Genomic DNA, 15283 nt, shown 5'->3' on the forward strand with positions numbered 1-15283 from the left:
CTTGTAAGACCCTCACTATTTCTGGTAGACCTGTTTCATACTCCTTTGAAATCTTGCTGAATCCTATACATATTTCATGCAACTTATTAGATGACCCTCTTCTTTTTTTAAAAAAATTGAAGTATAGTTGATTTATAATATTGTGTTAGTTTCAGGTACACAGCATGGTGTTTCAATATTTTTGCAGATTATATTCCATTATAGGTTATTACAAGATATTGGGTATAATTCTCTGTGCTATATAGTTAATCCTTGTTGCTTACCTATTTTATGTATAGTAGTTTGCCTTTGTTAATCTCATACCCCTAACTTATCCCTCCCCACCCCCCACCCCCCATTTTGGTAACCACAAGTTTGTTTTCTGTGTCTGTGAGTCTGTTTCGGTTTTGTATATATGTTCATTTGTATTATTTTTTAGATTCTACATGTGTTATCATATAGTATTTGTCTTTCTTTGTCTGACTTATTTCAGTAAGCACAATATTCTCTAGGTTCATCCATGTTTTTGTAGATGGCAATATTTCGTTCTTTTTCTGCTTCCTTGTGTGACTTTTAAAAAATTTTTTATTGAAGTATAGTTGATTTACAATGTTGTGTTAGTTTCAGGTGTACAGCAAAGTGATTCAGTTATACATATATCCACTCTTTTTTAGATTCTTTTCCCATGTAGGTCATCACAGAGTATTAAGTAGAGTTTCCTGTGCTATACAGTAGGTCTTTATTAGTTATTTATTTCATATAGAGTAGTGTGTATATGTCAATCCCAATCTCCCAATTTATCCCTCGTCCCCTTCCCCCCGTTAACCATAAGTTTGTTTTCCACATCTGTAACTCTATTTCTATTTTGTAAATAAGTTCATTTGTACCACTTTTTAGATTCCACATATAAGCGATATCATATGATATTTGTCCTTTTCTGTCTGACTTACTTCACTCAGTATGACAATCTCTAAGTCCATCCATGTTGCTGCAAATTGCATTATTTTGTTCTTTTTTATGGCTGAGTAATAGTTCATTGTGTGTGTATGTGTGTACACATGCACGCAATGCACCACAGCTACTTACTCCAATCATCTGTTGATGGGTACTTGGGTTGCTTCCATTAGATGACCCTCTTCCTGAAGGCAGGGATTTTGTTTTATTGGACACATATTTGCTGTTACAACAGTGGTTGAAAGAATGACTGTGAAGTTCATTATTATTTTCTTTCAGCCCTTAGAAACACTTTTCTTTAAAGTGCTTAAGGCATTCAACATGTTTTGATCCATAGAGAAGTCACGTAGACACTCCCTTCCCCTCTCTGAAAAATCCCTTTTAAAAAGTTTTAAGTCTACAGTTATCTTATGGTTTTTTAGCAATGTTGTTCATTCCTTCCTATCCTTTCAGCTCTATTTTTATTAGACCTTTCTCATGTTTGAAAAGAAAAGAGGACATATTTTGGGAAATAAAATATTTGTAATATAAAGAATTTTGATTTCATATTAGGTGACATTTGACATCTTCCATGAAAACTTGATTGCTTAGAATTAATATTGCAAATAGAAATCCTTCCTTTGAGTATTAAATTGTGATTACTTGCTGCTGAAATTATTTTAATTATGGCTTCAGTGTGATCAGCTTTGTAAAATAATTAAAGAATTTTCTGAAAGGAAAGCTACTTACAGTAACTTATAAGTATATTTGATTTATGAGACATTGGAAAATTAATTTTTTAAAGTCTTTTTTTAAAGAAATAATTAGTCCTATAAGAAAAACTTGGCCTGTTTTGCTTTAGGAACTTGAGTCTCATTTCTTGTCTTCGACATTGCTATAATTCAGATTTTAATCATTTTAATGTTTCATATTTTATTTTTCACAGGTTTCGTTATATTATCCTGAAGCAGAAGTTTTTAGAAGCTTTATGTGTTAACAACGCAATGTCAGCAGAAGATGAGCCCCAGCATGTAAGATTTTTATTCCTAAAGGTTTGCTCCACAGTCTTGTTTCAGTCATAAGTATTCTATTCACTAAAGCAAAAGATTAGTATCATGAGTTTTCAAAGTTTTTATGAGCGGGTGTGGGGCAAGATCTGCTCTTTTGCAGATGTAGTACTTTCAGTCTGTAGTGCTTCTGAATTTGTTGTGTGATTTAGGCAAAGATGATAAATGAGTGGCTGTCTGGTTGGAGAGTGTGTGCTCCCCTCTTGTTTAAGGTGATATAGATAGCAAAAGATGTTTGACTTGATGACTCTACATCATTGCTTCTTTTCTTATCCCAGAAGTGGATTATGTTTACTTCCTCTTTCTGTCTTTTCAGTACTTTCTTTGATCCAGAGGTGTGTTTTTTAACTCTTTTTTTTTTTTTTTTTTTTGGCTGCGCAGTGCAGCTTGTAGAATCTTAGTTCCCTGACCAGGGATTGAACCTGGGCCCTCAGCAGTGAAAGCACAGAGCCCTAACCACTGGACAGCCAGGGAATTCCCCAAAGGTGTTTTTTTAGTACAATGTGTACTTTTAATAACAATTTAGATTTAATGATATTAAATTCTTTTTGATTAGAGAGATACTTTTAAAGTTTTAATACTAGTATTGTCGCATCCAAAACCAAAGAAACTTTTATTAAGTGCCAGTAAGTAATCATTGAAATAATAGAGAAATGTTTGCAGATAATGATGTTTAAAAGTGGAAAGAAGGACTTCCCTGGTAGTCCAGTGGTTAAGACTCCATGCTTCCACTGCAGGGGTCACGGGTTTGATCCCTGGTCGGGGAACTAAGATTCTGCGTGCTGCATGTTGTGGCCAAAAAAAAGAAAAAAGTGGAAAGAACACTGGAATATTAGTCAATAAGAATTTTTATTCTGTCTTTGTCACTAACCAACTGAATTACATAGGTTAAATCTGCACCCTAACTTTTCCCACAGGTAAGATATAGAAGCTGTGCTATGCAAGCTCTAAGGTTCCTTACATCATCAAAAGCTTATGATACTAAGATAATATTCACTATACAAATTATTGTAATTTGTTTTTCAGCTAAGCTTCCTTTTGTTCTGTCTCTGCACTGTTTTTGTAGAAATGAACTGTAGGTGTTCCCTTTCTTGATTTGCTTTCTCTCCCCACACACATTTGTCCTAAGGTAAGTTTGAGGATGGCTCTTTTGCTTTTTGAGTAAGCTGGAGTGATAGCAAGCTATAATAAATAATTGAATTTTGGCATGCTTCAGTTTCATTGCTAGAAAACTTAATTATCCTTACTCTTAAAAAATTATACATTTGAAAATGATAGTATTAAGTCTGAATTACAACACTTTTTTTATAGGTAAAAGTTTAATGTGCTAATAACCAAATTTTAAAATCTTTATTTTAGGAGTAAAAAACATTTTGGTTCCTGACTTGAAACTTGTTAAATAGCCCACAATTATATGAGTATTCTGTGACATGAGTTTATCCTTTTGCAATTGAACAGTTTGTGAAAGTTCGTAAAGTGTCTTTATATTTGAATAAAATACTCTCATTGTTTTCATATCTCATAGCATCTCTCTTTATAGCAATCACTTATATTTTTCTTACAGCTGGAATTTACCATGCAAGAAGCTGTGCAATGTTTACATGCCCTAGAAGAGTACTGTCCTTCTAAAGATGATTACAGCAAGCTCTGTTTGCTTTTGACTTTGCCTCGTCTGACCAATCATGCTGAATTTAAGGACTGGAATCCCAGCACTGCACGAGTTCACTGTTTTGAAGAGGCTTGTGTCATGGTTGCAGAATTCATCCCTGCTGATAGGAAGCTAAGTGAGGCTGGTTTTAAAGCAAGTAACAATCGTTTATTTCAGCTTGTAATGAAGGGCCTACTTTATGAATGCTGTGTAGAATTTTGTCAAAGTAAAGCAACTGGAGAAGAAATTACAGAAAGTGAAGTACTACTTGGTATCGACCTCTTATGTGGTAATGGTTGTGATGATTTGGATCTGAGTTTATTGTCATGGCTTCAGAATCTCCCATCTTCGGTCTTCTCTTGTGCTTTTGAACAGAAAATGCTTAATATTCATGTTGACAAACTTCTGAAACCCACAAAAGCTGCATATGCTGATCTTTTGACTCCTCTTATCAGCAAACTTTCTCCCTATCCATCATCTCCATTGAGAAGGCCTCAATCAGCTGATGCCTATATGACCCGCTCTCTGAATCCTGCTTTAGATGGCCTCACTTGTGGACTAACCAGTCATGATAAGAGAATTTCAGACCTTGGGAACAAAACTTCTCCAATGTCACACTCCTTTGCTAACTTCCATTATCCAGGGGTACAAAACCTCAGTAGAAGTCTTATGCTTGAGAATACAGAATGTCACAGTATTTATGAAGAATCCCCTGAACGGTAAGTATTTGCTCATGAAAATTGGGAGATCTCCACAAGTGTGAGATAATCTAATTGGGGTGTGTGTGTGTGTGTGTGTGTGTGTGTGTGTGTGTGTTTTAGAAATGTTCAAGTCCATTTAGTTGAAAGTTAGTCTTTAAAACTTTATTTATAAGGCGTTTTAAAAATTTTGATAATTACAGTTATCAGGGAAAACCTTTATTTTTGTATCCCGTATTATCATTTTGCTAGTTATAAAGGCAGTACATGTGCATTGAAGAAATTTTGGAAAATATGGAAGGATATCAATAAGAGAATTAAAATCCCACACAATCTTGCGCTTAGATGACCAACATTTTTCCAATGAATACATTTTTAAAAATTGAGAAGGTGCTATATATATTTTCATATAATTTGCTTTTTTCACTTGATAAATCATGATGTTTTCCCATATATTTTTCTTTTTTTGCGGTACGCGGGCCTCTCGCTGTTGTGGCCTCTCCCGTTGTGGAGCACAGGCTCCGGAACCGCAGGCTCAGTGGCCATGGCTTACGGGCCCAGCTGCTCCACGGCATGTGGGATCTTCCCTGACCAGGGCACGAACCTGTGTCCCCTGCATCAGCAGGCGGACTCTCAACCACTGTGCCACCAGGGAAGCCCCTCCCATATTTTTAAACATTTATTGAGGTCAGTGATTAATGGTGTGTGCAGTATTCCATTGTATGACTGGATCATAATTTTACCTAGTTCCTTATTGTAAGAGAGTAGACTGTTTCCTGTAAATATTACTGTATTGAACATGTATGTATAAAAATCTCTGTTTATTTCCACTTATCATTTTTTAGTAATTCTTTATATACATACATGAGAAAATTAAGTATTAAAACTACCACTTTTTCCTTCAAACCTGGCTTGAAATAATAATTTCCTGATTAGCAGTTCTTTATTTCAAGGCTTAGGAAACTTCCTGCCTCCATTTTCCAGGAAACCTACTGGGGACACATCCTGGTTTCCTATACTCAGAGTTGATGCTATGAAGTATTACTATCGACTGCAATAAGTTTATTAAAAGCACAAAAACTAAACCTAAACCTTTTACTATTCATATAGGAGAGTTGGAGGCATTCTTTATTGAAGAAGGAGCACTGGACTTGGAATTTCTATTTCTAATTACAACAGGAGGAGATCTTTAGTTAAGGGTTAAGGCACAAGAATTACAGGATAAATATTTATGGAAGCATTTTCTGTTAAGTTGCTGTGAGATTGTTGGGGTGGGTGGGTGTGATTTTCTTTAATGTTCTTTAAAGAGAGGAGAGGATTCTGGGATCAGTTAAGTGAGGGACTTCCCAAAGCCTAGGGTGACTTCCTAAGGCATCTTATTGCTCTGTATTTTATATTTGAAAGATTAAGATGATATCTAGTGATAAAAACGAATGAATATAATTTAATGTAAGAGCATCCTATTATCTAAATCCTAAAGGAATAGAGAATCTTGAGCATTGGTAGAGACTATCTTAAAGTTTTCTTGGACTTTCTGATCCCCTTAGAGAAAATTCTCATTGTCTGGGATGCTGGGCTTCAATTCTGGGGGAACTGCTGATATTCTTCTGAGTACATGAGATGATAGGATATTCTTGGTTGATAAAATGAATAGCACGTTTTGAATTGTGCACCAGTGGGATTGTCTTTATAAAGAAAAAAGACACACAAAAATCCAGGCAAATTTGACTCTACATGTGCTATTCCCTATGTAAAGAAAGTACTATAAATTGAGGAATGACTGAATAAAGATGGAAAGAAGTGGAATATAAGTTATTAGACCATTATAGAATAAACAGTGGGGTAAAACGTGACATGTCAAAAGGTAAGTAATATATGTGTTTTTAGCTGAGCAGTAGTAATAACCCAGAAAACATCTGTCATGTCTCTGAAATTGGAAAACTTATGGGACAAAGCAGTGTAGAACAATGAATAGAACATGGTCTTTGGAGTCAGACTTGGGTTTGAACTGTAGCCTTGCCATTTTCTAGTTGTGTGATCTTGGGATGGTTACTCTCTGAGCCTCAGTGACCTCCTCTATAAAATAGAGTGTTGACTTGCAGAGTGGTAAACATGTGCCTAGTGCTTAATAAATATAAATTTCCCCTGTTCAGGGTCCATACCCTTGGAAAGTACAGTGTGTCAAAAGGGCTACTAATAACATACTATGGGAGAGCTATTGTGCTGTGGATAAAGTATAAAAATTTACTTTGGAAAAAAGTTTACCTGGTTTTAAAGAATATTTTAGGTGTAATTAAAAAATATTGGAAAGCTCAGATCAGTTATGTTAAAATGCAGCATAAAGAAACTCCTGCTTGTGGTAATTTGAAGTCAGTATTCATTTAAAAATATTTGATTGTCTTCTCTGTGCTAGCACTGTGCTGCATCCCCAGGGTATGATTGAGTTACTATGGTGAAGAAGAAGATAAAACACAGAAGAAAAGTTTATAAAAGAGTGTGTGGTATTTTGAAGGATATCTTTTCACTCGAACAGAAACCAACTCAAAATAAAAAAGGAATAAAAATCAGTTGAAATACACAGGCTGTGACTATACAATATAATGGTCTCAAAATTAAATGGCAGGAAAAAGATCTATTCGCATACATGTGCCAGCATTGGATTTGGAGTCTGAAGACCTGGATTCAAGTTCTAGCTTTATTTACTGTGTATTTTTGGGAAAATGACTTTTTTGAGTCTGTTTCTTCATGTGTGAAGTGGGAGTTTTAACCTATTTTACAGGTTATTGTGCAAGTTAAGTGAGATAATGCATGTGGAAGTGCTGTATAAATTGCAAAATTAAATCAAATGTTACTTTATAAAGGTTGTTTTATTCTATCTCTATACAGTTAATAACTCTTACAAATTCAATTTATGGACTAAAATGGGGCTTCCTATGGTCACTAGCAGCTTACAGCACAGTCTGATAGCTGAAAACTCTTCCCAGGTCTTTCTACTTCCTCCTCAGGGTGCATGTGTGTGTATGTATGTTTAGGTACTTAAGACTACTAGGCTGCTAACTAATGGTGCCTTTGTGAAGATGACTGTCTAGCTCTGCTTTCCTAAACCCTAGACCTATATTTTGATATGTCTTACATACTTCTGCCTGGAGAGGCCATTAGGAAGTCATCTCCTAATCAAATTCATTGAAGACAAATATCACTTTACTTTTGTACTTGTTCCTATGGTGCCTTTTACTGATAGGTAATCTATGTGAATGTGGTATTTGTCATCTTTGGATAATCTTAGTTATTAAAAACTTTGAACAGCATAAATATGAAAGTAGAAATTGCTAGTATTTTAGAAGACTGTTAGGAACAACCTGACATAAGACATCAAGCTTACTAATTAGTATACATTAAAAATATTTGAGGACTTCCCCTGGTGCAGTGGTTAAGAATCCGCCTGCCAATGAAGGGGACACGGTTGAAGCCCTGGTCCGGGAAGATCCCACATGCCGTGGAGCAACTAAGCCAGTGCGCCACAACTACTGAGCCTGAGCTCTAGAGCCTATGAGCCACAACTACTGAGCCCGTGTGCCACAACTACTGAAGCCTGCACGCCTAGAGCCTGTGCTCTGCAACAAGAGAAGCCACTGCAATGAGAAGCCCACACACTGCAATGAAGAGCAGCCCCCGCTCGCCGCAACTAGAGAAAGCCTGCGCACAGCAACAAAGACTCAATACAGCCAAAAATAAAATAAATTTTAAATAAATAAATAAAAATAATTAGTATAAATTTTTTTTTAATTTGAAAGAGGTATGTTTAGCTTTTGTGTTAAGTGCAAATCAAAGAAAGCCTTTTAATAAAATCTCAACTATTCTTAAAATTTTATTGAAATATATTAGAGGAAAGAAAATTGATGTTTGGATAACAAAATAACAGATTAAGAGTTCTTTAAGAGAGTGTAGGCCTTAGGTCATCTAACCTATTAATTCGTAGGTGAAGCTGAGCCACAGAGAATGTAAGTGATTTTCCCAAGGTCACACACATTATTTTAGATGGGAGCCCCTACCGTCCTTGCTTAATAATCCAGTGCTCTTCCATTATAAGCACATTCTATTTTAAAAAATCCCTTACATAGTGTACTTAAGAGAAGAAAGTGGGCTTCCTTGGTGGCGCAGTGGTTGAGAGTCTGCCTGCCGATGCAGGGGGACGCGGGTTCGTGCCCCGGTCTGGGAGGATCCCACATGCCGTGGAGTGGCTGGGCCCGTGGGCCATGGCCGCTGGGCCTGCGCGTCCGGAGCCTGTGCTTCGCAGCGGGAGAGGCCACAGCAGTGAGAGGCCCGCATACCGCAAAAAAAAAAAAAAAAAAAAAAAAGAGAAGAAAGTAAAATTTAAAAATCTGTTTTTGTGCATTTGATAAACACTTAGGCTAAATATTCACTTTTTAAAATAAAATTTCTCTAACTACAATATGTTTTTCTTTACCCCTACCTCTTCCTTTTTGTTTTTTTGCCCTGAAGTGATACACCTGTCGAGGCACAGCGGCCTATCAGCAGTGAAATCCTGGGCCAGAGTTCAGTTTCAGAAAAAGAGCCTGCAAATGGAGCACAGAATTCAGGACCAGCTAAGCAAGAAAAAAATGAGGTAATATTTACTACACCTCGAGTCTTTCAGAGTTATTCTCTTTGTAAGAAGTAATACTATTTGCTTGGATAGAATTTAAAAAGAATTGTCTGATATTTGAGAGTAGGAGAGAGAATATCTAGATTTTCTTATTTATTAGATCATTTTCTCCCCTCTTCCTTAAGAATTTATAGTATTTTTCGTTATCACTGTATATTTTGGAGCATTTTTAATGGATGGATTTATTAACAATTTAAAATATCACAGTTGACATTGCTCCTACATGTTTGAGCACTCATGTAATTGAACTTGCATTAAATGCGGACAGCTTGTATTTTTAAGATATATGCTCTGTATTTTGCTAATTAGATTTAATGAGCAAGAAATTGTGACATTTATAATATAGAATAATACTTTATCTAAGCCTTTAGAGTTCCAGATTATTTTTCTGTGGTGCTTTGGGAAGGAAATTGTACTGTGAAATAGGGTGTAAATTTTATCTTATATATATTATCCCCACTTATAAGGAGTGAGTAGGTAGGTTTAATAAGTTGAATAAGTTTTTTTGGTTTTGACTAAATATTTAGAATGAAGTAGAAAAATTTTTCTTAAAAGTACATATGGATATGCACAAAACAACAGAATCCCGAAATATATGAGGCAAACATTGGCAGAGCTGAAGGGAGAAATAGTTCTGCAATAATAGTTGGAGACATCAATACCCCACTTGCAGTAATGGATAGAACATATAACAGAAGATCAGTAAGGATATAGAGGACTTGAACAACACTGTAAACCAACTGGACGTAATAGACATCTATAGAACACTCAACAATAGTAGAATACACATTCTTCTCCAGTGCACGTGCAGTGTTCTTCAGGATAGACCATGTGTTAGGATGCAAAACAAGTCTCAATAACTTTTAAAAGATCTGAAATCATGTAAAGTATCTCCTCTGACCACAGTGGAATGAAGCTAGAAATTGATAACAGAAGGAAAATTTTTAAATCCAAAATTTGTAAAAATTAATCAACACACTCTTAAACAACCACTGGATCAAAGAAGAAATCACAAGGGAAATTAGAAAATACTTAGAGACTACTGAAAATGAGTACAACATACCAAATATACAACAAAATTATGGAATGCAGCAAAAGCAGTGCTCAGGGAGAAATTTATAGCTGCAAATGCTTACATTAAAAAAGAAGAAAGATCTCAAATCAATAACCTAATTTTATGCCTTGAAGAGCTAGGAAAAGGAAGAGCAAGCTAGACCCAAAGCTAGCAGAAGGAAGGAAATGATAAAGATTAGAAGAGAGAGAAATAAAATAGAGAAAAGGAAAACAACAGAGGGAATCAACAAAACCAAAAGTTAGTTCTTTTAAAAGATCAATAAAATTGACAAGCCCTTAGCTAGACTGACAAAGAAAAACAAAACACAAATAACTAAAATCAAAAATAAAACTATCAACCTTACAATAATGAAAAGATTATAAGAGAATACTGTGACCAGTTGTAAGCCAACAAATTAAACAACTTAGATGAAATGGACAAATTCCTTAGAAACACAAATTACTAAACTGACTCAGAAAGAAATAGAAAATCTCAACAGATGTATAATGAGTAAAGAGATTGAATCAGTAATCAAAAAACTTCTCAACAGAGAAAAGACTGGGATCAGATGGCTTTACTGGTGAATTCTACAAACATTTAGGAAGCGTTAACAATCCTCAAAATTTTCCAAAAAATATGAGGAGGAAACACTTCCTAACTCATTCTGTGAGGCCAGCATTACCCGGATAGCAAAACCAAGTGAAAATATTACAAGAAAAGAAAACTACAGACCAATACCTCTTATAAACATAGAAGCAAAAATCAACAAAATACTGGTAAACCAAATCCATCAGCATATTAAAAGGATTATGCATTCTGACCAAGTGGATTGATTGCAGGATGCAAGGTGGTTCAACATAAAAAACAATCAGTTTAATATACATCACATTAATAGAATGAAGGAAAAAAAGAAACAACATGCAATCATCTCAATTGATGCAGAAAAGACATTTGAGAAAATCAAACACTTTGCTGATAAAAGCTCTCAGAGAACTAAGAATAGAATGGAACTTCCTCAGCATGCTGAAGATCATTTATGTAAAACCCAACCTAACAGCATACTCAATAGTTAATGAGTAGAAGCTTTCTCCCTAAGGTCAGGAACAAAGATAAGGATGCCTGCTTTCACTGCTGCTATTCAACATTTATTAGAAGTTCTAGCCAGAGCAGTTAGACCAGAAAAAGAAATAAATTGGAAAGGAAGAAGTAAAGCTATCTCTATTCACAGATGACATGAATATTATATATATAATCATGAATAATTCACAAGACAGCTACTAGAGCTTATAAACAGGTTCAACAGAGTTGCAGGGTACAAGATCAACACATAAAAATCAGTTGTGTTTCTATACACTAACAATGAACAATCAGAAAAGGAAATTAAGAAAGCGATTTCAGTGCTTCCCTGGTGGCGCAGTGGTTGAGAGTCTGCCTGCCAATGCAGGGGACACAGGTTCGTGCCCCAGTCCGGGAAGATCCCACATGCCGTGGAGCGGCTGGGCCCGTGAGCCGTGGCCACTGAGCCTGCGCGTCTGGAGCTGTGCTCCGCAACGGGAGAGGCCACAACAGTGAGAGGCCCGTGTACCGCAAAAAAAAAAAAAAAAGAAAGAAAGCGATTTCATTTGCAACAGCATATAAAAGGATAAAATATCTGGGAATAAATTAAGGAGTTGAAAGACTTTTATGCTAAAATCTACAAAACATTGCTGAAAGAAGTTAAAGAAGATCTAAATAATTGAAGACATTCTGTGTTAATGGATCGGAAGATTTAATACTGTTAAGATGTCAGTACTACCCCAGTATTATTTACAGATTCCATGCAATTCCTATAAAAATTCCGCCACCTCTTTTGCAGTAATGGAAAAGTCAGTACTCAAATTCATATGGAATTGCAAGGGACCTTGAATAGCCAAAACAATTTTGAAAAAAGAAGAACAAAGTTGTAGGAGTCACACTTCATAATTTCAAAACTTACTACAAAGCTACAGTAATCCAAACTGTGTGGTACTTGTATAAGGATAGGCATATAGACCAATAGAATAAATTGAGAGACCAGAAATAATTCTGTATATCTGTGACCAACTGATTATTGGCAAGGGTGCCAAGTCCATTCAGTGGGGGAAAAAATAGTCTTTTCAACAGATGATGCTAGATCAACTGGATTTCCACATGCAAAAGAATGAAGTTGGACCTCTACCTCACAACATATATAAAAATTAACTAAAAATAGATCAACAACTTAAGTATAGGATCTAAAAGTATAAAACTCTTAGAAGAAAACAAAGGGATAAATCTTCACAACCTTAGATTTTGTAATGTGTTCTTACATATGATACCAAAGCTTAAGCAACAAATGTAAAAATTGATAAATTGGACTTTATCAAAATTAAAAACTTTTGGATTTCCCTGGTGGTCCAGTGGGTAAGACTCCATGCTCCCAATGCAGGGGGCCCGGGTTCGATCCCTGGTCGGGGAACTAGGTCCCACACATATGCCACAACTAAGAAGTCTGCATGCTGTAACTAAGAGCCCACATGCTGCAATTAAAAGATCCCACATGCCACAACTAAGACCCAGGGCAGCCAAAATAAATAAATAAATATTTTTGAAAAAAACCTTTTGTGCATCAAAGGACATTATCAAGAAAGTGAAAGGACAGCCTACAGAATGGGAAAAATATTTGCAAATCATTTATCTGGCAAGAGTTTAATATCTAGAATATGTAAAGAACTACTACAACTCAACAACAAAAAAACCCAGTCTAAAAAAGGACTTGAATAGACATTTCTGCAAATTGGCTAAATGTCTATAAATGGCCAGTGAGTACATGAAGAAGATGCTTAACATCACTTGTCATTAGGGAAATGTAAATCAAAACCACAATGAAATATAACTTCACAACTACTAAAATGGCTAAAATCAGAGCAATGGAAAATAACACGTGTTGATGAAGAAATAGAGAAATTTGAGCACTCACACATTGCTGGTTGGTATGTAAAATGGTGCTGTTACTGTGGTTTCATGGTACCTCAAAAACCTAAATATAGAATTACTGTATGACCCAGTCATTTCACTTCTAGGTATATACCCAAAGGCATTGAAAGCAAGGACTCAAACAGATATCTGTACATCCATGTTCATAGCAGCATTATTTATAGTGGCCAAAAGGTAGAAATAACCCATGTCCATCCACAGGTTAATGGATAAACAAAAGTGATATATTGATACAATGGGATATTATTCAGCCATAAAAAGGAATGATATGCTACAACTTGGATGAACCTCTAAAACATCGTGTTAAGTGAAATAAGCCAGACACAAAAGGACAAATATTGTATGATTCCATTTATATGAAATATCTGGGATAGGCAAATTTATAGAGACAGAAAGTAGAAGTTAGCAGGGGTTAGGGGGGAGAGGGAAGTGAGGAGTTATTGCTTAATGGTTATGGAATTTCTGTTTGGAGTGATGAAAATTTTTGGAAATAGATAATAGTGATGGTTGTACAATACTATGAATCTAATGCCACTGAATTGTACACTGAAAAATGGTTAAAATTACAATATTTGTATCTTACAACAAAAATTTTTTTAAGGAACATACAGATAATTTTGTCTCAGAGTTATTGCTATAAGTTATGAAGTAAAGGGGGACTGTTACTATTTTCTGGAAAAGGGAGACAGTTTTAGCTTTGGTTAGCGGTACAAGACTCTTAGATAAGCTTATTATCAGTGTTGGCCAAGTTTAGAGATGACTGATTTGTTCCAGTTCACGTGACCTGTGTAGTGTGACCAGACTCTGGCTTGGCAGGAATCTTTCTTTGCCAGTATTTGAATTCACTATGATATCTAAGTCCTTTAAGTTGGCTTCTAGAAGAGTGAGGAAGGAATGTTGAGACTGCTAAGTTTAACATCCATTTATTCTACTTTCTTGTGAAAGGCTCTTTGAATTAAAGTATTGTTTTTGAGGGAAATTTTATAAGCTTCCCTCCAGATTAACCTATTAAGCCACGTACATGCTTAAGTCAAGTGTGTTGGATAAGATTAATATTGTGCTTATTAAATATTAATGTAGTCCCTCAGTATTTTTTTTTCTAGTAATATAGATAGATTTGTGTTTGTCTGTATCTACATTTGTATTCTCTATCTATGTTTCCCTTGTGACAACTGTAACTTGTATTTTTATTTGGTGTTAGGGATCCAGGATGACCATTCATTTTGGTCAGTCTCTTGCTGTGGAATTCAGCAAATTAACTGATCTGATCTACTTGACTGTTAAGACTCATGGATACTATGTTATTTTTCAAAGAGCCAATATATTAAGTACTTTCTGATTGTTATTTATAGCTATCTGTATGTTTTATTCAGCACTTATAGAAGTTACTGTTGAGTGGTGACATATTCAATTGTAGTCTGCTCAAATATATTATTTTTTCTAATATTTTTAAGCTTCGAGATTCAACAGAACAATTTCAAGAATATTATAGGCAGCGATTACGCTATCAACAGCATTTAGAACAGAAGGAGCAACAGCGACAGATATACCAACAGATGCTGCTTGAAGGAGGTGTGAATCAGGAGGATGGTCCTGATCAGCAGCAGAATCTTACTGAACAATTCCTCAATAGGTCAGTCTTTTTAGTCACTTTTTTAAATGTAAGGAATTATTTAAAAGCTATTAAGAGCATGCAGCAACTGCTACTTGCTGTGTATAGTTTGAAATTTTAAGGCTTTTTAAGTGTTTCAAGTAGTGTCGAGTTACTTAATCTCTTCCATTCACAGCATTCTGAGGGCTCATCTGGTTTTGTCCTTCTTCCCTTTAAATGGCCTTTCACATCTAAGCAAAGGGAGCAGTGAGAGTGGTGGTTTCAGCACATAGCCTGGAAGTAGACTACTTCTGGATCCAGCCCTGTCCCAGGGTAGCTGAGGACCTAGAGGGAGTTACTACCTTCTATTTGCTTCTTTCCTCATCTATTTCACAGGGGTGCCATGAAGATTAAACGCGTTAATCCACGTAAAGTGCTTAAAAAAGTACCTGGCATAGAGTAAGCACTATATTAAGTGTTACCTGTTATTTTTATTGTTATTTTGAGAGCTTAAACTCTCAGATTCTATTGAATTCAGTATAGTAAAATGATTCTTTCTTATAATTTCTGCCAAGACAGTATGAACTTATGTTATTTTTAACTATAGGAGGTAAATATATGGTAACTTTTTTTTTTTAGAAATCAGTAAACCA

At 35.4% G+C, this 15283-nt stretch overlaps 1 protein-coding gene across 3 annotated transcripts in view; it reads left to right on the forward strand.

Annotated features, from left to right (window-relative positions):
• Window positions 1-15283, forward strand: part of WDR47 (WD repeat domain 47) — a 57852-nt gene that overhangs the window by 22955 nt on the left and 19614 nt on the right. For all 3 annotated transcript variants that reach the window (XM_082656668.1, XM_082656669.1, XM_082656667.1), the window contains exons 4-7: window positions 1859-1943; window positions 3544-4346; window positions 8829-8952; window positions 14494-14672. In XM_082656668.1, the coding sequence (XP_082512794.1) occupies window positions 1859-1943; window positions 3544-4346; window positions 8829-8952; window positions 14494-14672 (1191 nt within the window). The remainder of the gene's footprint in view (window positions 1-1858; window positions 1944-3543; window positions 4347-8828; window positions 8953-14493; window positions 14673-15283) is intronic.

The sequence above is a fragment of the Grampus griseus genome (assembly GCF_964374135.1).
Source record: "Grampus griseus genome assembly, chromosome: 1".
NCBI lineage: Eukaryota > Metazoa > Chordata > Mammalia > Artiodactyla > Delphinidae > Grampus > Grampus griseus.